The following is a 24,946-nucleotide window of genomic DNA, read 5'->3' as shown; positions in this document are numbered from 1 at the left end:
TTGGGCTCGCCCGTATCTTTAGGAACAGCATTAACATGACAAGGCAGAATAGGGGAGCGATCACACAGCTCAAAGGTTCTTGCAGAAAATTTAAAATGGAATCTGTTCTGCAGGTCCAAAATCATGCCAGTTTTGGCGATAAAAGTTTGCACCCAAACTTAACTGACAGGATAAATCTTTTGCCACTAGTACGGGCATTTTCCATGTGAAATCACACTCTTATCTTGACATCTAGGGATCCTACAATGTTCAATGAGTTAGAATTAGCTGTATGGCAGGTTAAGGACTGATTCTAATGTAGGTAACTTGCAAACAGTTTTCATCGAATTATACCAGGTCTCACTCATCAAGGTGATACTACATCCAGAATCTACCAATGCACAGACAGGTCCATTATTTACCTCTAAGCATAAGTAAGGTAATTTACAAGAAGGGATGGCAGAAATCGCACAAGATTGCTGAAAATGGATACTAGGTTCAGATTGGGATCAATCATCAGCCTCAGAATTAGGTAAATCAGCCTTCAATGTACAGGTATGACAGACAAAACAAGAAGCCACACCTTGGGATTTACCATCAGAAATGGCGGTTAGTCATCTAGAATTACTATTGCCTGGAGGTCCAGACCCTGAAGTATTACGTAGGCATTGCCTAGAGAAGTGCCTATTTGATCCACAGTATCGGCAAGAAGTATTGGTGGAAGAGACTCTACCCATGGCAGGCTTTGTATTGCCTAAGGCCCCAACCTTAGGACAATTCCGCTGGAAATGATCAGTGGAGCCACAATTAAAACATGCGCGAGAGTTACGCGGCTTGGAAGCAGGTGAAGGGGAGGTTTTAGTATTCTGAGGAGAGGGCATGCTCATAGGAGGGGGGACTAATGCAATGCGTCACTTGTCGGCGTACCGAACATCTTTTGCAGAAACAGAGACAGCTTCCAACTGAGCAGAAGTTCCTGGTTGTGTTGAAAGAGAGAGATATGACCTATAGTTCGGGGCAAGACCTTCAACAATGCTGGCAACCATTTGAGACTCAGAATAGTGGAGCATAAAAATCCTAGCATGGAGCTTAATGTCTTGAATATATTCAGATAACGACTCGTTCAAATGCTGCAGTCTGAAATATTGCTTCTGCACTAATGAAGACAAGGCGCGAGAAGGAATGAAAAATTCAAGCACATGTGCGTGAAACTGATCTACAGTCCATCTTTCCGAAATGGCTCTAACGATATGCTCAGAAAGAGCTCCAGATATATGTTGATATAGGATTTGAAACATGTGATCATTAATGAGATTGTATATGATTGCCTGATCCTTAAACTCTATTAAAAACCGAAGGAAAGAAATAACCTCGTCAATCGAGTTAGCCGAAAACTTAGAGACTCCCTCAAACCCAGTAGTCAATGGGTGAGGTAGGTTGGAGAAAATCTGGTGGAAGGCAGGTGTAGGAGGTGGCTGGGAAGGCTTAGAGTAGTCCTGAGGGGTTACAGTGGCATCGTACCCTTGATTCGAGCGTCCTTGTGAAGAGGATGGAGTACTGAAAGTTAGGTTGGACTACCATTAGCCTGCAATGTTACAGGTGCAGATAATCTCATCTTTGAAAGGTTCTCGCTAATCTGAGAGACCATCGGAGCATTAACCACTTGTATAGGGGTTATGCAACCTAAAAGAGCACTTGATACAGGTGGCACTAAGACAGGGGGATGGTTTTGCACCATTGCATAAGGACCAGGTTGTGTAACAGAGGGCAGACACTGAGCCACGGCAGAATTACCAGTTACCACAGGAAAATTAGTAGAGATACCGGCATGCAAAGAAGATACATGAATCACTTACAGGTGTCATAGCTCTTGACAACAAAGCAGAATGTCCCAGGCGAGCATTACTCGCATCCGACTCCTGAATAACACTAGCACTAGTGGCCACAGTACACACTTGCGAAGCTACAGATGCGGAACCAGAGTTAACACTTTCACGCGATTCAGAAAGGGTAGACACTTGAACTTCAGAACTAGTGTTAGGCAACTCATTCCCTTCAAGCAAGCCTATGATTTTGTCCAATATTCTTGTAAACCATACTAATAAGGATTCACACTCTTGCCGCTCCTTTGCTGGCAGTTTAAGAGACAACAAATCCCTAATTCTGTCCGGGTAATGTAATAACTGTGCCTTAACCTGCACTAATTGGCCATATGAGGGCTCAGAAGCACCGAAAGACACAAGAATGGCCTTAAGTTCTACCAGTTTGTCGTTAACCATGGCCAAAGACTCACACAATTCATCCATAGTTAACTCAGGAATGGTTACGGGTAAATTAAGGGACTGTTTCCATAGGCTCATGTCATCTCTGACATTGCCTGTAGAAATCAGTTTGCGGATACGAAGTTTGTAAATTAATTCTAACTTTTTCAAATGAAAAGGATTAGGAACACGAGCCATCCTGATAGGCAGAAACTAAATTTCAATGCGATTTACGACTTTCAGACCTTAAGCCTTTTTAGGTTAGGTACAATCACCATTCACTTTTCTTTCGTTCACAATCAATCACTTGCTCGGCTACCAATATGTAACAGGGTTCCAGAGGTTACACAATACACAGTTAAGAAAAGGGGAAAAAAATTAAATTACATGGCACCTTAAAACTTTTGCACCAAGTAAAACATCAGATGAACTGCGCCAATACAAACAAATGAACATCAGGTTGGGCAACGTGACGACTAAGATAAATAAAAGTGGAGCGGGTCTGGGAAATCTACCAGGGCCTTTGGGATACGAGGGTTGCGGGTTTCCAGAAAAATCAATGGTGATCCCTGTGATTGAAGATATTATTCTCCAAAATAAACATTACAAATAAATTCGGAACAAAATCCACCTATCCCAACAATCCAGTTACACAATTTCCAAAATACAAATTAGATGTAGTTGCCGAGAGCTTCCTCTTAGGCCAAGAGGTTAACTAATGATATCTTAACATAATGCAACTTCTACAATACAATTTTGAGCCTAAGAGGAACCACAGGATACAAACACAATATTAATAACGTGCTTTCTGAGGCATCTGAGGAATTGAGTGGCGAGTCTGAGCGAGTAGGGTAAACTCCTATGTTAAATACAAGTGAACATTAAATATAAATTAAGGTGGAACTGAAACCAGCAGTGCTTACCCCAAGGTAGCCCATCCTGGGAGCGAGGATTCGCCGATGTGCGTCTGATCGTTGGACTGACGAGAGAACAAAAGACCACGAAATCTCACCTCACTCTCTTAAAAAGGCTAGGCTGGCCCTGGTGTGATTACCAAGTGACCAATCGGAGCACAGGAGCTTTCCCATCGCCACCCAGATCCACCAATCAAAACTCTTTATCAAGTCGCGACGTTTTCACAATATTTCAGAACCGTGGCAATCCCTGATTGCGAACCTTCCATCTTCCAGAATTAGTAAAGACATGCTTCTAGAATCGACAAGGGTCAACATACCCTGTTCCAAAAGTCTGCGTCACAAAATTTCCGGAAAGTTACAAAATTATTACGTTATGAGTCTCATTATGATAGCCGTATTGGAATGGTGGTTTTTTAATAAATTTGTTTGAAACTTTTACATACGTTACAAAATATCACTTAACCATAATAATAATTTACAATTTAGTAGTTATATTTCAAAGTTTAGATAAAAGGAATACAATTAAAATATTCCACAATAATATTTTACACCATACAGTAAACATTTCCTTGGAAGATGCATAGTGAACAGGTCATATCCAAGATGGTATTTTACACAACCTAGCAAATGTTTTTTTTTTTTTTTGAAAGAGATTCTCCACAGGTCCCAAATTTAAAAAGTTGTATATAAATATAGTTGTATTAACTAGGTGGACACTTACATTGCCAATTTTTATACCATTGTAAACTGTCAATACAGAATTACAATAAGTTTATTGTATATAATTAAGACTCTCGTTGAGTGGCAATTGGCATGCCACAGTGATCAGTGCATATGCCCCAACCTTAAAAATGGAAGTTGAAACGTAAGACATTCATGGATTCCATATTGTCGAACATCATTCAGCAAGATAGAACTATCCTTCTAGGCAATCTCGATGCTAGAGTGGGGGTAAGGATTACTAAGTGTGGAACAATGTCATTGGCAAGGAGGGAGTAGGCAAAGGAAATTCTAGTGGAGCCAGACTCCTTTCCAATAAAGAGCGTGGGTTAATCATAATCAATACAATCTTCAATCAAAGAGATTGCTTCAAAGCATTGGCATCTCAGAGACTATAGATCTACATGATGTTCTTATCGCAAGACCTATGGTAAGAGGAGATGAATGTTGGACAGATCACAGACTCATCAGATCTACGATGCATATTTCTGTTCCTTATCAGAGAAAGTAACAGAATAACTGTAGGTGTGCTTTTGATATTGAGAAATTTAGGGTCACAGGGAAGATTAAACTGCCAAACGATTATCCTCCAGATTCAGTGCAGTGCTGGGAGATCTTGAAGATCGTCATTGAAGATGCTTGTACTCTAGGATACCAGAGGACTGGTTTGATGAAAATGATCAAGAAATTGTTGCTCTGATAACGGAGAAGAGAACGGCCTTGCAGATGTCGTGAAATGGAACAAACTCGCAAGCTAAGAAAGAGATCTTCCATCTTATCAAAGCATAGGTTCAGCAAAGAATTCATGAGTAAATAAACAGTGGCAGATGTCCCAGTCTAAAGAGTTGTAATTCATTGACATTTTGGAAAGGACAGTGTGGAGACTAAGCTGGGTGGAAACCTTTGTTGGGCTGTTAGGAAAAAAGTGCTACAAGAGGAATCGACAGTTATGATTGATTTATAGATCTAGAGAAGGCATTTGATAAGAGTAGAAAAGATATTAGGTGTACTGAGGGATTATGGTATTAAAGGGGGAGATAATTACAGGCAGTCAGATATTTTTAATGTTGATAATTGGGGCGCATTGAGTGTTGACGGTAGAATGAGTGGTGGTGTTTGTTTTAAAGAATTCTAGGGTACTTACAGGTGTTAGATAATACTGTATTCTTTCACCTTTATTGTTGATAGTTTACATGGATCATTTACTGAAGGATATAAAATGGCAGTGTGGATTAATTTGGGTAGAACTGTGCAGTCGCTATTAAGCAGGTTCTTCAACAGCTGAAGATGACCTATTTACAGGTCGAAACTGGTACTGTACTTTTATGTAAATAATATTGACACTGTAAAATAAAGTATTGATTAGGTGGAGAACTCATCCTTCATACTTGTGCAGTTTGGCCTCTGCTGATGTATTGGTCTTAAAGGCAGGCTGGGCCAAAGCCTGAAAAAATGTGCAATGGGTATGATATGAAAACGTTAATTTCCAAGACTAAAGTGATATCGGTAGGGAAGAAACCCAAGAGGATAAAATATTGGGTCAGGAATACAAAAGTAGAACGGGTAGATAATTTCAAGTGCAATGAAACCTAGGTAGTGCATTCCTCATTAACACGTTTTCCCGCTTAGCATGTCGTAAATTCGAAGTCCCAATTCTCGTATTAAATCTATATAAAAATACCTCCCTTATCATGTAACGAATTTTAGTTATTACTGCTTAGTATGATCACGTTTTTCCTAGCCCTGAAAATGTTGTTTTTCATCCCTTATGTATCCTATGAAGTCTTGATTGCCTGTTTGTTTATAACGTTGGAATCTGTTTCTTGAGAACATATTTCCAAACCATGGAATATAAGGGGAGTTTTTGACCCAATAAGAAAATATGCTCGCCTTCTAGTTATAGCCATTTCCAACAAAACAGAAATGAACGTCTTCATTTTAGTCAATGTAATCGGGCTCCACTGCTGTACTCTGGCTTGTGGTGAAAATACATGATTTCTCATATCTGTTTGTCTCTGTAGTTATGAGGTTCCATAACTGAGCCGTGAAAAATAAAATAAAAATACGCTTTAGGTTAGCGTCTGACAAAGGGGCGTGTCTCGGGCCAGGAGTATCATAATAATGAGGTGAGGGTTGGTGTTTTGCATCTTGACCTAATTGAATTTCACGGAAAACAGGAAATTCTTGCTGTTGGATATTGTTAGAGCCATCATCATCATCATCATCATCATCATCATCATCATCGTCAGTACTGTCACTCAGATAGTCATTACTACTTTCAATGTTTACACTCGGACAATGAGCACGTGGTTGAGTGTTTACAGAAAACTTGCTGTTATCACTCCAGATAACACTTTCACTTTCCTATTCCTCACTACTTGGAGAATGAATTCCTCAACTGAGTCTTCATCATCCTCTTCACTAAACATTATTAAGATATACAGCCAGTTCTTCATCATTAACAAATTAACTTCTCCCGCTAGTCACCATTTTATTCACGCGGCATGGAGAGCATACGTCATAGAAAAACACGGACTTTAAAAATTCAATGCTTGATAATGAATTTGCGCACCATCTAGCGGCATAGTTAAAATCTAATGACAATTCTCTTGCATCTTTTAAACATGCAAAATACGTACTTGTTTTAATGTAGAAATGTACAATTCATTAAGAGCGTGTTAACAGAGCATCAAAACCACACCAGTGACACTTCACAAATTAACTTTTAGATATAATTTTAGACCTTTATAACTCCAATTTGATGCAAGTTTTACAAATTGTATCATTTAATCTTAGAAATAGTGTTTTATTGTATGTTATTTTATCAAATCAAGGTTCTTCAGCAGCTGAATATGATTTATATTAGAGGCTGAAACTGGTATTGCAAAATGTATTAATTCGTACATACATCTTCATTATAGACTGTATGCCTTTCAGTGTTCAGTCTGCAAGCCTCTGTGAATTTACTATTCACCACCAGTGAACACTTTGCTGGGTATACGGAGTCTTCATCATCCTCTTCTTCACTAAACATTATTAAGATATACAGCCAGTTCTTCATCGTTAACAAATTAACTTCTCCCGCTAGTCACCATTTTCACCTTTATTGTTGATAGTTTACATGGATCATTTACTAAAGGATATAAAATGGCAGTGTGGATTAATTTGGGTAGAACTGTGCAGTCGCTATTAAGCAGTTGCCTTTGCTGGTGGAATCTATGACAGCTGATGGTGGAGCTATTGAGCATCCAACCAGTCTTAGGGCTGAGGACGGAACATACACATACACTGATTGAGATACCTCGATAGTTGTTGCAATCCTTCCTGTTCCCTTGCTTATAGATAGGTGCAATTACTGCTTTTGTCCAATCTGAAGGTACCTTACTAACACTCCGTGCTAATCTTATTACTCCGTGAAGCTATTTCATCCCTGCCTTCCCACTATACTATACTATTTCAGGTCTAATTTCATCTATTCCTGCTGCTTTATGACAATGGAGTTCATTTACCATCCTTTCCACTTCATTAAGTGTAATTTCACCAACATCATTGCCCCCCTCCCCATGAGCTTGGTTGTTTGTGACATCACAAGGAGGATACCCTTTTACGTTGAGAAGATTTTCAAAATATTCCTTCCACCTCTCCTGTGATTCCCTGGGATCTATTATGAGTTCACCTGCTTTACCCAAAACACTGTTCATTTCCATTTTCCCTCCCTTCTTAAGCTGCTTTATTACTGTCCAGATAGGTTACCCTGCTGCTTGACCTAGTCCTTCCAAGTTATTACCAAAACCTTCCCTCGACTTCTCTTGGATTCAACAACTATTTGTTTTGCTCTGTTTTTCTCTACATACAATTCCTGTCTGCATTAGTCCTTGTTTGGAGCCATTTCTGATACTCTTTCTTTTTATGTTTACAAGCTGCTCTCACTTTATCATTCCATTAAGAGGTTTGCTTTTTGCCATCCTTACACACAGTTGTTCCTAGACATTCCCTTGCTGTTTCTACACTCATGCTCATAAATTAAGGATAATTGCAGATTGTGGTGCCACACAACATGGCACTACACAAAACTGGCGCTAATAGCATAGGCACATAGTAAACCCAAACTAAACACATCTGTAAATCCACGGTATTGGTGATAAGTTGAGAAAACCGTCCCAAAACACGTGCTACAAAACGCCACTGTTTCCTGCGCATGTACCCCGACATCAATATGGGATATGATCGCCATGCACACGTACACAGGCCGCACAACGGGTTGGCATACTCCGGATCAGGGTTTCGAGCAACTGCTGGAGTATAGCCTCCCATTCTTGCACCAGTGCCTGTCGGAGCTCCTGAAGTGTCCTAAGGGTTTGAAGACGTGCAGCGATACATCGACCGAGAGCATCCCAGACGTGCTCGATGGGATTTAGGTCTGGAGAACAGGCAGGCCACTCCATTCGCCTGATATATTCTGTTTCATGGTACTCCTCCACGATGGCAGCTCGGTGGGGCCGTGCGTTATCATCCATCAGGAGGAAGGTGGGACCCACTGCACCCCTGAAAAGACAGACATACTGGTACAAAATGACGTCCCGATACACCTGACCTGTTACAGTTCCTCTGTCAAAGATATGCAGGAGTGTACGTGCACCAATCATAATCCCACCCCACACCATCAAACCACTACCTCCATACAGGTCCCTTTCAATGACATTATGAGGTTTGTATCTGGTTCCTGGTTCACGCCAGATGAGAACCCGGCGAGAATCACTGTTCAGACTATACCTGAACTCGTCTGTGAACATAACCTGGGACCACTGTTCCAATGACCATGTACTGTGTTCTTGACACCAGGCTTTACAGGCTCTCCTGTGACCAGGATTCAGTGGAATGCACCTTGCAGGTCTCCGGGCGAATAAACCATGTCTGTTGAGTCGTCTGTAGACTGTGTGTCTGGAGACAATTGTTCCAGTGGCTGTGGCAAGGTCCCGAGCAAGGCTACCTGCAGTACTCCGTGGCCGTCTGCGGGTACTGATGGTGAGATATCGGTCTTCTTGTGGTGTTGTACACTGCGGACCTCCCGTACGGTAGCGCCTGGACACGTTTCCTGTCTGCTGGAATCGTTGCCATAATCTTGAGATCACACTTTGTGGAACACGGTGGGCCCGTGCTACGACCTGCTGTGTTTGACCAGCCTCCAGTTGCCCTATTATTCTGCCCCTCATAACGTCATCAATATGTGTTCGTTGAGCCATTTTCACCACACAGTCCCCATTACCACATCTGAAAATATCTGCACACTTACTCACTACACCGTACTCTGACATGCACCAACACACCTCTGCGTATTTGGACTGCTGCCAGCGCCACTGTGCGACGAACTGCAGGTCAAATGCACCACATGGTCATACCCCGAGGTGATTTAAAACCGCAAACCGCCCACCATAGTGTTGTTTCACCATGTATCAACATTATCCTTAATTTCTGAGCATGAGTGTACTATAGCATCCCTGTATGCCACCCATTTTCTTTCTATATCTTGAACCTGCTTACTGTCCACTGTTTGGAACTTTTCACTAATCATATCCATGTACTTCTAATTTCCTTGTTCTGGAGATTTTCTACCCTTATCCATCTAACAGACAGATTTTACTCTCTCTATCCTAGGCTTAGAGGTACTTAGTTCACTACATATCAGATAGTGGTTTGTATCATTCAAAAAATCCCCGAAAAACCCTCACATTCCTGACAGATTTCCTGAATTCAAAGTCGGTTAAGTTATAGTCTATTATGGATCTGGTGCCCCTGCTCTCCCATGTGTAGCAGTGAATAGCTGTATGCGAATGTATTTGTAACTTCTGATCCCATTCTAGCACAGAAGTCCAGCAAACTCTTCCTATTTCTATTAGCTTCCATATCTTCTCCACATTTACCAATCACCCTTTCGTATCTATCTTTCAGTTTGATTTCCAATTCTCGCATTGAAATTGCCCATTACCACTATCCTATCATTGCTGTTGACCCTGACTACGATGTCACTCAGTGCTTCATAAAACTTGAAGTCATCCTCATCTGCATCTTCACATGGTGAATACACTGAGTCAATTCTTGTCCTGATTCCTCCAACTGCCAAATCTACTTACGTCATTTGCTCATTTACGTGCCTAACAGAAACTATGTTGCGTGCAATAGTATTTCTTATAAACAGCCCTACCCCAGACTCTGCCCTTCCCTTTTTAACACCTGTCAGGTACACTTTATAATCTCCTGTCTCTATCCTGTGTATTAAATAAATCAAAATAAATAAAAAGTGTTGAATAGGTGCAAAATCCAGCTTTATAATTGTGATTGTTGGAACTATCAATGCACAGCTAATGAAGTTAATAAACTATGATCAGTGGTATTCTGTAGGAAAGAAGTCAGCTCCCGAACAGAACCACCCGTATACCAGTCTGTTTTCAGACCAGCTTTGCTGTGTGGGAGTTTAGGTTATCTTATTCATCTGTTAAAAGTAACAAGACATGAAAGTAGTGAGAATGATCACTGGTTCAAACACTTGTTAACAATGGCAGGAGGGTACTCTGAATGAGGAAATGAAGGCTAAATTAGGAACAAACTCTAGTTTTGAAGCTGTACACGTAAACTGTCTTTAGTGGTTGAGTCATATGAGGCAAATGGAGGGGGATATAGATTGCCTAGGGGAATAATGGGCTCTGTCATAAAGGGTACTGCCTATACTTCACTCAAAACCTATCTGAATAAGTCCTGGATGTCTTATGATGTGTTCTATCATTCTCTCTCTTCTTGTGGTCAAGTAGTTCTCCTCTTACTAATTTGACTCTGCATCTCTTCGTTTTGCTGTACTGGCTATGATAACAGAGCCATTCATGAATTTAGACTGTTGTTGCTTAGCCCGTATCAATGCAGAGGCACAAGAAAATAGTTAAACAAAATTTAATTAAAATCGATATACAGAGTTGTAGAAAAAGGCACTACAGTCTAGACCATAGATAATTTAATTCACACTGGGTGAAATGGTAGTTCAGGGGAAGGCCTTAAACGTAATTCTCAAATACCTATGTTATTAGTGGTCATATTGATAAATACGACATAACAAATGTTATAGATTATTTATGTCATATGGTTTTACCTTACGAGCTGTGATAACAAAGATAGTCATAATTTAGAGTTTTGTTGCATAATCCATGCCAACGCTGAGCATTACTAACATGGAAATATTGTTTAATCATGTTAACTGGTAATGATAGTGGTTCTTGTTGTGACTGTCTTAAGGCGAAAACCATGTGGTCATCATTCCATATTGATGATGAAAATTGTAAAGAAAATGAAAATACCCTATTATCACAGAGTCGGGAGAAAACTAAATATGAAGGCCCACAATGTAGAACGTACATAAAATTGACCAACAATAACATTATATTGACTATTGCTTGTGATGTATTTTGTTCTTCTGTTGCCACTCATCTTTGATAGATGGCATTCCTGCTGTGCATCCAGTAGAACAGCCTGCTTGAATATTGGCGGGAAGTAGCTGGGGAATTAAGTAACTTTCTTCTTTTTAGCATGCCATTCCCCTGGTTCATACATATTGTGTGTGCCGAGCTGAGCAGCCCAGACGGTTGAGGAGCTGGCCTTCTGACCCTAACTTGGCAGGTTCGATCCTGGCTCAGTCCGGTGGTGTTTGAAAGTGCTCAAATACATCAGCCTCATGTCTGTATATTTACTGGAATGTAAAGGAACTCCTGCAGGACTAAATTCTAGCACTTTGGTATCTCCGAAAACTGTGATAGTATTTAGTGGGACATAAATCCAATAACATTAATATTATTATTCGTACATATTGTGATAACTACCATTATGTGACATACTGGTTCATTATAGTATTCCAGCTATTTGATTTCTGCTGTGAAGCACTGATAGTAATGGGCAGGGTGCATACTTAATGGTAAACGTCGGAGCGGTGTTCACCACTGTCGTTGGCTGCCAGTCATTCCAGCTCTGGAACTTGCTACTGTTAGAATGTCAGTATAGTAGTGTTTGTGAAAAAGGGAGAGACTGTGTGTGTGTGTTGTTTATTTTCATTTGGTTGAGCATAAGCACAGAATTACGAAGAGACCTGCAGGTCATCCTGACCATGGAAGAAAGGCTGAGTGTTGCAAGGCTGAAGTGGCTAGGACATGTTAAGTGGATGCAGGTGACTTGAACACTAAGGAAGTATCTTGAAAATATCATTCTGGGAAGAAGACCAATTGGATGCCCTAGGAAAAGGTAGTTAGATCAGATTTGAGAAGACCTAGAGAAGAGAGGATAAACATGGCATGCTTTAGAGAGAAAGGAAGCATACCAGGATCGTAATAAATAGAGGCACATCGTTCTTAAACATCCTTCCCGGCTCGCTGGAAGGAATTCATGATGAGCATTGGTTTTAAATTCAATATTCCTGTTTGTTAATATTACAGCCAGCCCCGTGGTGTAGGGAGTAGCGTGCCTGCCTCTTACCCGGAGACCCCGGGTTCACTTCCTGGCCAGGTCAGGGATTTTTACCTGGACCTGAGGGCTGGTTCGAGGTTCACTCAGCCTACGTGATTAGAATTGAGGAGCTATCTGACGGTGATGTAGCGGCCCCGGTCTAGAAAGCCAAGAATAACGGCCGAGAGGATTCGTTGTGCTGACCACACCACACCTCGTAATCTGCAGGCCTTCAGGCTGAGCAGCGGTTGCTTGGTAGGCCAAGGCCCTTCAAGGGCTCTAGTGCCATGGGGTTTGGTTTTTGGTTTTTTTGTCTGTTAATATTGTACTCTGACAAGAATACTGACGTGATTGTAAGACCTATGTTCAATTCAGTTTAATGTTTGTCTGTGCCTGTTACAGCATCACAGGAAAATGGATGCGCGGATTTAAATGAAACTTGTTATTTGGTTTAGAATAATATTAAGTGTGATCTTAGCTGTAAATTGTTCAGAAGATTTGAGCAGAATGGGGTGCTTCAGAAGGGGCCTAGAGTATAGAACTCTTACAGTAGGTTTTTGCATGAAAATAGCTCATTGTAATTTTTTTCTATACCTTTTTCTGAGACAGCCAAAAATAAGGGAAATATCAGTGGCATTTGTGCAGAAGTTTAAATCCAAGAACAGGTAACTAATTCTATAGACTCTAAAGAGAGTTGCTATGGAGATAGTTTTGGCAACGTTGGCTTATACGTCTGTCTGTAGATTTTGAATATTAACCCAATACCTGGCTTTCTTTTATAGAGAAACGAAGAGATCAAATCAAGATCAGCAATAATACAAAACAATATGAAAGTGCAAAGGGACACAGTGAGCAAGAAAGCGAGTACGTCACGACAAGACAGTGACAGGTAGAGGCATGTGACAAAATCTGGGGGACGATATGAGGGATGGACAAACATGTAATTATGCACATGCTATGTAATTGACCCGTCAGTGACAGGTACTACAGCTAGTTTGTTTATACATTGTTCTTTCCATCTTTCAGTACTGGGCTAGAGTGGCTCAGACAGTTGAAGCATTGGCCTTCGTACTCCAACTTGGCAGGTTCGATTCTGGCTCAGTCCAGTAGTATTTGAGGGTGCTCAAATACATCAACCTCATGTTGGTAGATTTATTGGCACGTAAAAGAATTCCTGCGGGACTAAATTCTCGTACCTTGGCATCTCTGAAAACCATAAAAGTAGTTAGTGGGATGTAAAGCCAATATATTTTTTTAAAATTATTGCTCTTATTACCATCTTGCAAAGCATGGCTTGGAACTGAGAAATGTAATTGAATAGTGAGAAAAGTATGATTTATTTATTATGTAAAATATTTAAATGGCAGCTAGGTTTTCTTCTTTTTACAGTGCGAGATATGTATGTTGCCTATGCCATGCTGGGATCGGCCCGTTCTCATGTCGTGCAACCATCGTTTTTGTACATCATGTTGGGAAAGTTACCTTACTGTCAAGATCCAAGATGGGGATGCTCATCATATACTTTGTCCTGCATATCAATGCCATATTTTAGTTCCTGTTGAAGTAATCGAAAAGCTAGTTAGTCCTGATATGGCTCGCAGATATCTACAGTTCGATATTAAGGTAAGTTAGTTGTCTGTTTAATATTATATTAATGTTGAAAGAGACCATGTTTTATAGCCTGTCAGTTCTATATTTTGATGTTCTTCATATCATTTATTATGTAATAAAATAGATAATTGTGAAGGAAAATTGCTTACCATGTAGAAACCATTCAGTTTGTTGTTTTCTTCTCATGACGACAAATAAATACCGATAAGTTAGATTCTGTGTTGATGGGCTATACACTAATTTTGTTTGTACACACATTTCTGTAAGTCAGTTCTTAAAAATAAGTTTATTTCATCCTCATGTCAATCTTCCTTTTAAGTTTATATTTTATAAATCGAATGAAACTTGGGAATTTAACTCCTTCCCTCCCTTCCCTTTTCCATTTCTCTTGTTTGTTTCTCCTTACTTTGAGATAGTTTGTCGTTTCTTGAAGTGATTGTACATCAGGACTAAAATGATCGTGCAAGATATATCCTAATCGTCAGCTTTATTAACATGCAGAGAAGCTTGAAGCAAGATAGTCTTGTGATTGAGGACATAAAAATCCAGATTCTTCACTGTTATAAACTTTATTTGCATGTCTGTTACAATCATGTATACAAATATATCATTCTGGAGGACAGCTAATTCCTTTTCAGTCATTTGTATGACTAGGTATGGTTTGCAATGGTCTTTTTTAATAATTGCATAAGTTAAGAAAACATATGGAGAGCAGTGATGCAAGTGATAGCTCACATATAGACGAAATATACCACATGTGCTCTGATGTAACATTCATTAGCGGACGAGAAATGTAGTGTGGCTTTCCGCATGCTGCTAGATGCTTACATCGTGTAATGTCATTGTAGCTGCACCTTGTCCAGCATTGTTCTCTTCATTACAGACTTTACACAGCCCTCTACTTTGGCTTGACTTCTGTAACTCATCAGACAGCTATTTGGTCACTGTAACACCTGTAGGTCTGTAGTGATGGTCAGTCTGAGATGGAATCTTGTGATTTTTGGAGACTAGCAAGACTAGAGAATTTGAAAACGTTGTCCCTACATCGTGCATTGAGGAGCGTGTAGTAGAACTATGGCTAGGCAGAGCTGAATGATGTTTGTGCCAATTACGCTAGTAGTCAATCATGTCTCTACTCCATTCCATACTTGTGTCGGCAAGGGACTAGTCTGCTTACTTCTAGTGTGCATCTATTATTGATGTGGTATTACATAATCTATAAACGATACATATTGTGGCAATTTTGTTCGTGTTCAGATCAGTCCATAGACTGGTTTGATGTAGCCCTCTATGCCACCATATCCTGTTAACCTTTTCATTTCTATAAATAACTACTACTACATCTACTCTTATTTGTTTGTCATTTTCATGCCTTGGTCTACCTATACTGTTCTTACTGCCTACACTTTCCTCAAAAACCATCTGAATAAGTCCTGGATGTCTTACAATGTGTTCTATCGTTCTCCTCTTACTAATTTGACTTGGTATCTCTTCGTGATTCTACCAATCTCACGTTCAGTATTCTTCTGTAACACCACAATTATTCAGCGGTAGAACTCTTATTCAGTATTACCCAGTAAACGAGTGATTTATGTCTTTAAACTCTCGGGCTGTAGATACCATACTAATTATATCATGACTAAGGGCCGTTTTCAGTGGTATTAATAACATCTGTGATTTGTTTGTGTTTCAAACCATATCTGGTATTTAGTTTGGCCTCAGTTTACATACAGGGTATGTTATATTTGTGTTTATTGATGTCACAAAATTATATTGTAGTGAAATAGCGCATAAGCAACTCATTTCACGAATGTAATGGTGAAGACATGCTAATAATGAATGTTAGTTTCTTTTTACTGAAACATGTTTGCAAATAGAGGGTTTAGAATTAATTTGATTTATATGCTTTATTTTATGTTGCAGTATGGTGGGAATTAATCAGAACACCACAATAACTAATAACTTTGATATCTTTTGGACTTATTCACCTGATACACTCCTTTAATCTTTGTTAATAGCTAATATGTGCTCCTTTCTGTTGCTTTTCATGATTTGGCATAGATTCCACAAGCTTTGAGCACATACTTTTGTCGGATTTCATTATCCCATCAACTGGTGCTAAGTGTCCCGGTCCTCCCTGAGTGAAACATCTCCAAAATATCTTCTTCATGGGGTGTTTTACAGTCTGTTGCAAATGTGCTGAAGTTGTTGGCTCATTCTTTGTTCGGCACACATATTGAACCCTCTGCCCCTGCACTTCAAAGTGACTCTCATCAGAGAAAAGAACTTTCTTCCAGTGTTCCATTGTCCAATCCTGATACTATGTGCCCACAAGAGACGTTTCCCACGCATTTTTCATGTTAGAAGGTGTTTATTTACAGGTCTGGGGACTTTCCTTCCAGCTGCCAGAAGTCTTCAATGAACATTAGATATGTGCAGATTCACCCTTTCCCCCAGTTCACACAAAACACAAAGCAGTGAGCCTGGGGTTTGACTTACTTCTGCTGAGGAGGAAACTTTCATCAGTGCGAGTCATTTTAGCTTTCTTGCCGCAGTTTCCCTTTTTCGTTGGAGAAATTGAGTTGGGGTGTGCCGCTGAGTAGTTCTATTTATAGTACCTACACAGATACCCAATTTAGAAGCTATCTTTGTCATGGAAGTATTCTCAGATAATGCTACAATTACACTATGCCTCCTGGGAATCTTAAATCCACTGAAGACGTAAATATTACTAATCGCACAAGGAAACCTTAAAACTGCTCAAAAGTGACACACATCAAAATAATCTTTGAACTTAAAACAGTTGTCACCCAGGTCAATAAATTCCTTGGGAAGCAGATTGATGCAGGATGCAGGGATGGACATGATCAGTAAAAGGATTCAGCAGGGAAATGCATTTTATCAAAGTATGAGAAACCTGGTGTAGAGGAAGGAAGAATCAATGAAGTGTAAAGGGATGATGTAAAAGATATACTACTACTGCCCAATACTGACATATGGAGCCTGTACACTGAAAAAAGAGACAGAGACAGGAGGATAACATCCAGGCCACTGAAATGAAAGTTTAGAAGAATGATTGGAGAGACAAGAAAGGACAGAGTAAGAAATAAAACATCAGAAAGAAATTGGAGTGGAAAAGCCATACGACAGAATGGAGACGGATAAACTTAGATGGTTTGGACATGTTAAGAGGATGAAAGGGCTGAAAACGACCAAGAATAGTATAATTAGAAGAAACTGGATTGGAACACAGTTAGGGAGAAACAATGGTGTTTGGAAAGAGGAAGATGGAAAGGTGCCATAAACATCCCAACCTGGCAGCAACTGGACTAGGGAAATGGGTGATGATGATGAACAATGCACAGTGTGTGCAGGACCTAAGAATAAGCAATGTGTAGAACACTGTTGCCAACCATTGGGAAAATTATGTAAAAATACCTTGCTCCAATTAATTTGTGTGATATTGTACGAACCAAAGTACTGATACCATATTTTACATGTTTTGTAATATTCTGTCAGCATTGTGCATGGTAAAAATTAATGATGGTTCATTGTCATCATCATCATCACCACCACGCAAATTCCTTCCAGTGAACTGGGTAGGATGTTTTAGAACAATGTGCCTCCATTTGTTACGATCTTGGTATGCTGCTGCTCTCTCTAGGGTATCCCTCATTTCTTCTCTCTTCTCTAAGTCTTCTCTAATGTGGTCTAACCACCTTTTTTTTTTTTTTTTAAGGATTTTCAATCGGTCTTCGTCCCAGAACAATTTTCTCAAAATACTGCTTTGGAATTCGAGTCAGCTGCATCTCCTTAACGTGCCCTAGCCACTTCAGCCATGCAACACTATGCCTTTCTTCCATGGTCAGGCTGACCTGCAGGTCTCTTTGTATCTGGTTATTCGTAATTCTGTCTTTTCTTATTTTCTGTATGGCTGATCTATGGAACTTCATTTCACAAGCTTACAATTGACTTTATTTTCTTTTATATATGACGCAACTCTCCAGACTATACATCATGATGAGCAAGAGATTAAGTTTTAAACATGGTTTGTTTAGCCATCTGAGGAACTCCATTGCTCCATACTATGTTCCGTACCTGATGAGACTTTAATAGTTATATATCATTAATAACAATTCAGAATTCGGGTAGCATTTTTTGACAGGATTTATCAGCACACGTTATGATGTTTCTGTACAAAGACATTTTTTCACACAATAACCATAGATTATGTACCAACTACCAAGCACGCTTGTAGTTACTGGAACATAACACAGATTGCAGTATGGGAGAATCCCATAACATGAGTCTCATGGGAGATCATTATCCATCTTTAATGATCCGATCTCTTGCATCAGAGTCCATTGAAAGAACATTAATAATTGTCCCATTATTAAAATCCTGAACTATTTATCTTCATCCTCCATCAGATAAGGACATGTGTGACCGGTGGCATGATTTTTATAGCAAACTATTGAATGAAGAGTTTCTTCAACTGAATGAAACTGAAGAACCAAAAAGCTATGGGCCTATAGAAGCAATCACAGAGAAGGAAGTCCAAACAGCAATTGTTAAAAAAATTCTTGCGTCAAAGACATGTAGAACATATATCTAACTGGAACAAAGAGAAAAGTTCAAGCTTTTTAGGCCTTTTTGTTCGTGAAATTACCAGTGTTTCACCCCAGTATAGTAATGGGCTCATCAATTGCTTTGCCGCACCTTTCCATGACGATGGAGGCTAGTGCGTCATTGAGATATCACTGCAAGCCTCCTTTGTAGGACAATGCAGTTTTTAGGAACTAAATTTTTGATTAAAAGGAAATACTACTGTACATCCATCACAAAATACAAAAATGTTGAACATGACTAAATTTGGTGTGCAGAACTTGAGACCAAATTTTAGCTGTATCTACTGTAGGCTGGCTTGAATAGATCAAGTCATAAATGGTGGAGGAAGATGGGCAGTTAGGGCTATTCATTATGTTCTTCACTGCACACACACAGAGCGTCCTTGCAGAAATCCCACTCGAACAAGTTATGCTTTGTCCTTGCTGCTCTGGTGCAGAGGCTCTTTTGAGGTCATGATTGGAACAAGGAAGTAGCTTTTCATTACTTTTGATCCTTTTAATTAGGTACTGGCATCTTGCAGACCTCTTCATGATTTTAGCTGATGCTGGGTTGGTCCTAATTGGTGGTGTGGTTGCTAAGAAGCTTTTCCTAGATTTTAATCTCTTTCTTGGCAATTGATGTTCATGAAGTGGATGATATCAGCTTCCACCTGAGCTGCAACTTCTCTTGTTAATGGTGGAGCTATTAAAGAAATAAGAAGACAAAGCAATAGGCCCAGAACAAATTCCTGGTGAATTTATGGAAGATTCTGAAGGTTGATGGTATTTTATGGCTGCCAGACTCGTGGAGAAATGTATGTTGGTACACTTCTATAAGGACAAAGGAGATATTTGTGAATGCAGAAATTATAGAGACATTAAACTAACTTTACATACCCTGAAGATCTGGGAGTCATAAACGAGTGTTTACTTAAAGTAGTAGTTCTGACTGATAACCAGTTTAGATTCACTTGTGAAAGGGGCACCGCAAATGCTATATATGCCTTTAGGATAGTCACAGAAAAGGAGCGTGGGAACAAGAGGGCATTAGTGTTGACTTTTATTGACGTAGAAAAGACACTTGACTGGGTACCTAGATCCATTATATGTTAAGCCTCAATAACCCATAATGTCCCCAAACATGTCAGAATCACAGCAGACGCGTACAGTTGGCTCCAGACTTGTATCAGATGCCCATCCGGGTTATGCAGAAGCTTTATCATCAACGTAGCCCTTCAAGATTCAGAAACAAATCGTGTGGAATATCTTATGTGCAGACAGTGTGATGCTAATCTCCAAAAGCTAAATTCAGGATAGTCTTGAGCAGTGGAGAGGGTCCCTTGAGAAGTATTAGCTTAAACAAAACTGAACATATGGTGTGTAATTTTGATTCTACTAAAAATTGCATACCAAATGAAGATCTCATGCTTGACGGTACCAAACTGTCTAGAAAAAACAAGTTTAGGTATCTTGAATCTGTTATCTTGGACGATGGGAAGATCAACATTGATATTATACATAGAACAACCATAGCTTGGAGCAAATGATTCCTACTAATTGGAGTTTTATGAGATGCAAGAAGACATATTAGTACAAAAGGCAAACTTTGCTAAGCAGCTAAGAGGTCTGCTATGTTGTATAGTAATGAGGTCTGGCCATTAAAAAAAGATCCACAAACAGAAACTTAATACTACGGAAATGTGCCTGCTGTGATGGGTCATGGTTGAAGACAGGGTACACAAGGTCCACGAACCTACTACGCTGGCGTAGCAGGGGGAGAGGTGATACTCCCACGTGGCGGATAGGGGGGTCCTAACCGGCTTGCTGGCGGACTTGAGGGAAATAAAATACCTCTCCCGGACCAAACACACTATCCCCTGCGGGTGGGGGACGCACATGTAGAATACACCTGCGGTATCCCCTGCCTGTCGTAAGAGGCGACTAAAAGGGGCCTAAGGGGCTCTCAACTTGAGTGTGGGTTGGTGACCACGGGCCCTTAACTGAGTCTTGGTATTGCTTCCACTTACTTGTGCCAGGCTCCTCACCTTCGTCTATACTGTCCGACCCCCCTTGGTCAACTCTTGTTCTTTTCCGACCTCGATGGTATTAGAGCTTTCAAGGTCTAGGGAGTCTTTCATTTTCATGCCCTTCGTGGCCCTTGCCTTTCTTCATCCGTTACTTCATTTTTCGAAGTGATGGATCCCTTCTTCTTTTTTCTCTCTCTACCCCCTGTGGGTGGGGGATGCAGACGAAAAATACACCCACGGTATCCCCTGCCTGTCGTGAGAGGCGACTAAAAGGGGCGACCGAGGGATGATTGTCTTAGAACCATGAAACTACTTTTGATTAGTACCATCACGCGGGAAACACTATGGGTCATCTTTACTTGCGAGTAGTGCCACTATATTGGGTACACAATAGATTTGTGATTCGTAGCAGCAGTAGGTGTGGACTGTGGGTTTCCAGTACCCGTGAGTCGTACCCATGTGAGCAGCACAACGGGTCTAGGTGTTGCCTGCGAGTTGTACCACTATATGAGCGACACTGTGGGTCTGCGTTGCCTGTTATTCGTGCCCACTATGTGAGGAACACCAGGGGAATACTGGCGCCTGTGATTAGTACACCTAGGTAAGGAACCTCATCGGTTTGCATTGGCTGTGAGTGGCTCCATTGTGTGAGAAACACCATAGGTCTGCGTTACCTGTATGAGGTACAATACTTGTGAGTAGTACCTTAATATTTGGAACACCGTGAGTTTACGCTACCTTTGATTAGTACCGCAACTTGAGAAATACCATGGTTCTCCTTTACTAGCGATAAGTGCCATTATGCGGGATCGTTGACATAGATATTGGCCCATTTAGACAAGCACCATCGATTCAGGATTGGGCTTTGGAAGCAGTCCCTTGGTGAGTAATATTGTTTCTGGGACTATGAGGCTCGTCTAATCCACTGATTGTTTTAAATTCATATTCATCAGTTCATTCCTCATCATCGCATTTTGAATTCTGGTCATTGGATGAATTTTTTATTATTTTTAAATTGTAATCGCATTTCGTCTCATTTTGTACCATAGGGGCTGATGACCTAGATGTTAGGCCCCTCTAAACAACAAGTATCATCATCATCATCGGTACACAAGGAGTTTATCAGGGGTAGTCTAAAAGTGGCACCCATCACAGATAAACTATCAGAATCACATTTTAGGTGGTACAGACACATGATGCGCAGACCTGATGTTTACATTGTGAAGAAATGCTTATCCATCGCTACGGGGAAAAGAGAATGAGGCAGATCTGTAACCCGTGGGCTGACGACTGTCTACAGGGCCATGTAATTGTTGGGTCTCACTGAAAAAGATGCACTGCAAAGAAATACATGGCATCTATTGTAAGAGAGCCAACACCATATGACCGGAAAAGGCAAGGGTGTAAAACAAGTAGATCTTTCTCCTTCTGCCACTCTACTGTGAAGGAATTGAAGGTTGAGCAGTGATTGTGGCTAGGTTAAGAGAAGCACCTGGTCTTAGCATCAGATAACTGCTTCCCTGCCATTCTCTTTCCCTTCTATGCATCTTCCATGTACTCACCAGCCAAGAGGAAGGAGCACGTTGTTGTTGTTGTGATTTTTTGGCTAGTTTATACACTGAGGTGTATCACACTTTGCACTTTGATGCACTTCAAATGCTGCTTGTCACTTTCTTAATGGAATTATGTAAGTTTATTGGCAAAAGGGACAAGGAATATTTTGTTATGAAAGATCATACCACGGGGCAAGGTATACAAGAAGTCTGCTCAACTGATATCTGGCAGCCTTATCTCCTTCGTTGTGGGCCGATAACTTTGAAGTTTCGCCTATGAAAACAATCCTCATTTCCTTCATTGATGATGGTTGTACAAAAAAAAAAAAAAAAAAAAAAAAAAAAAACAAACTTTAGATCGGTGTGAATTTATCTTGTTATATATATTTTTTGACAGTTAATATTCTATAAAGTAATTGTCACATGGTAATTTCATTGGGAGCAGTGGGAACCATTTGAATGAAAATGGGGATAGTCGATAGGAATTGAAACATTAAAACCATCATAGTGGTACAGGCTTTCACAGCTAATGTCAAGCAACAAGCTTAGATATTTTCCTGGGATATTAGGCCTATTGGCATATTAAGCATGTCACTGTTTCAACTATTCTTCTGTAGCCTTTGTCAGGACAAAATGACATGAGCTGGTGGGCACTCATACTTTTGTAGCCTTTTCTCTCGCCCAGATTGGTGTTCCTAGGTTCTTCTGTTGGTGAGTAGTGGCTGCCAAACTTTGCTAACCTGCAGGCCCAGTCCTTTCCTGTTGAAACAGTTGCATAATTAGTTATTTCCACCGCTTCTCCATAGATACAAACATGATACTGGCAGATGATTGCCAGAACCATGGTTTTTTCACAATTTATGATCTTCAGAACTTCTCGGTATATATGAGCATGATACTAAGGGTAGTAGGCAGCCAGAACTGTGGTTTGCTTAAATTTCATTTCTCACGAACCTGCTTCACAGGCGTAGCAGGGGGAGAGGTGATACTCCCATGTGGCGTGTCCCAGGTGGCGGATAGGGGGGTCCTAACCGGCTTGCTGGCGGACTTGAGGGAAATAAAATACCTCTCGCGGACCAAACACACACCCCCTGTGGGTGGGGGAGGCAGACGAATAATACACTCACGGTATCCCCTGCCTGTCGTGAGGGGCGACCAAGGGATGATCGAATTAGAACCATGAAACTATTTTTGATTCGTACCATCGCTCGGGGAGCGCCATGGGTCGGGACTTGCGAGTAGTACCACTCTGTTAGGTACTGAATAGTTTTCTGATTCGTAGCACTCAAGCGGGGTTCAGTGTGGGTTTCCAGTACCCGTGAGTCGTACCCATGTGAGCAACACCACGGGTCTGGGCGTTGCCTGTGAGTTGTACCACTATATGAGCGACACCGTGGGTCTGCGTTGCCAGTGATTAGTACCCACTACATGAGGAACACCACTGGAATACTGGCGCCCGTGATTAGTACTCCTAGGTGAGGAACCTCAATCGGTTTGCGTTGGCTATGAGTGGCGCCATTTTGTGAGAAACACCATAGGTCTGTGTTACCTGTACGAGGAACAATACTTGTGAGTAGTACCTTAATGTTTGGAACACCGTGAGTTTACGCTACCTTTGGTTAGTACCGCAGCTTGAGAAATATCATGGGTCTCCTTTACTACCGATAAGTGCCATTATGCGGGATCGTTGACATAGATATTGATCCATTCAGAGAAGCATCATCGATTCAGGATTGGGCTTCGGAAGCAGTCCCTTGGTCAGTAAATTTTTTTTCTGGGATTGTGGGGCATTGCGCGTCTTATCCACTGCTTGTCTTAAATTCATTGACATCAATTCATTCCACATCATCACGTTTTGAATTCGTGTCAGTGGATGAATTTTGTACTTTTAAATTGTAACCCAATATCGTCTCATTTCGTACCATAGGTGCCGATGACCTAGATGTTAGGCCCCTCTAAACAAGCATCATCATCATCATCATCATCACTGAATAGTTTTGTGATTTGTAGCACTCAAGCGGGGTTCAGTGTGGGTTTCCAGTACCCATGTGAGCAACACCACGGGTCTGGGCGTTGCCTGTGAGTTGTACCACTATATGAGCGACACCGTGGGTCTGCGTTACCAGTGATTAGTACCCACTATGTGAGGAACACCACGGGAATACCGGCGCCTGTGATTAGTACACCTTATCGCGTACTTTCAAGGATGTATATTACGATAGTATTTGCACGACCATGGGTAGTATAAACACGGAAATACCCAATAGTAGGTCGTAGCAACACGTGGAAGATACAAGGACCCACCGAGGTCAGGTGGATAAAGAATAAATAATTTACTACTAAGGGCCGGTTCTACCATCTACTGGTAAAGTGGCTGGCAGCTGCCCGGGAGGTAAACTACCTGGAGGTGTAAATCGGCTGGTACTTTGGCTTGCGTCCAACCACCTCCGTGCAAGCGCTAGGTAGCTACCCAGAGCTAGACACTGATATACGAAGTTGGCTAGACTGATTTTCAGCAACTTCTCGCTTTCGAGTGTGGTGCTATCTATCATCAGATGCATGAAACTCATTTCGATTGTCTTATTTCCCTGTGCTTGCGTTTGCTGATTACCACCAAAAAGCCTAATAAGGGGAGTCTTAAAAGTTGTGTACAACGATTTATGTCAAGCTTTGGTGATTTTAATCTATGATCTTCAATATCAATACCTAATTGGGATTAAAATACTCGAGATTACATTTTCTTACACCCGTTATAACCTGTCATGTAAGGCAGCGTTTTTTAAAAGTATTCTC

General features: G+C 40.7%; 1 protein-coding gene across 3 annotated transcripts in view; it reads left to right on the top strand.

Annotated features, from left to right (window-relative positions):
• Positions 1-24,946, top strand: part of LOC136865936 (uncharacterized) — a 360,192-nt gene that overhangs the window by 128,447 nt on the left and 206,799 nt on the right. For all 3 annotated transcript variants that reach the window (XM_067142491.2, XM_067142489.2, XM_067142490.2), the window contains exon 8: positions 13,745-13,978. In XM_067142491.2, the coding sequence (XP_066998592.2) occupies positions 13,745-13,978 (234 nt within the window). The remainder of the gene's footprint in view (positions 1-13,744; positions 13,979-24,946) is intronic.

This window comes from Anabrus simplex, chromosome 3 (assembly GCF_040414725.1).
Source record: "Anabrus simplex isolate iqAnaSimp1 chromosome 3, ASM4041472v1, whole genome shotgun sequence".
Classification (NCBI taxonomy): domain Eukaryota; kingdom Metazoa; phylum Arthropoda; class Insecta; order Orthoptera; family Tettigoniidae; genus Anabrus; species Anabrus simplex.
The sequence above is the reverse complement of the archived record's forward strand: the minus strand, read 5'-3'. Positions and strand labels throughout refer to the sequence as shown.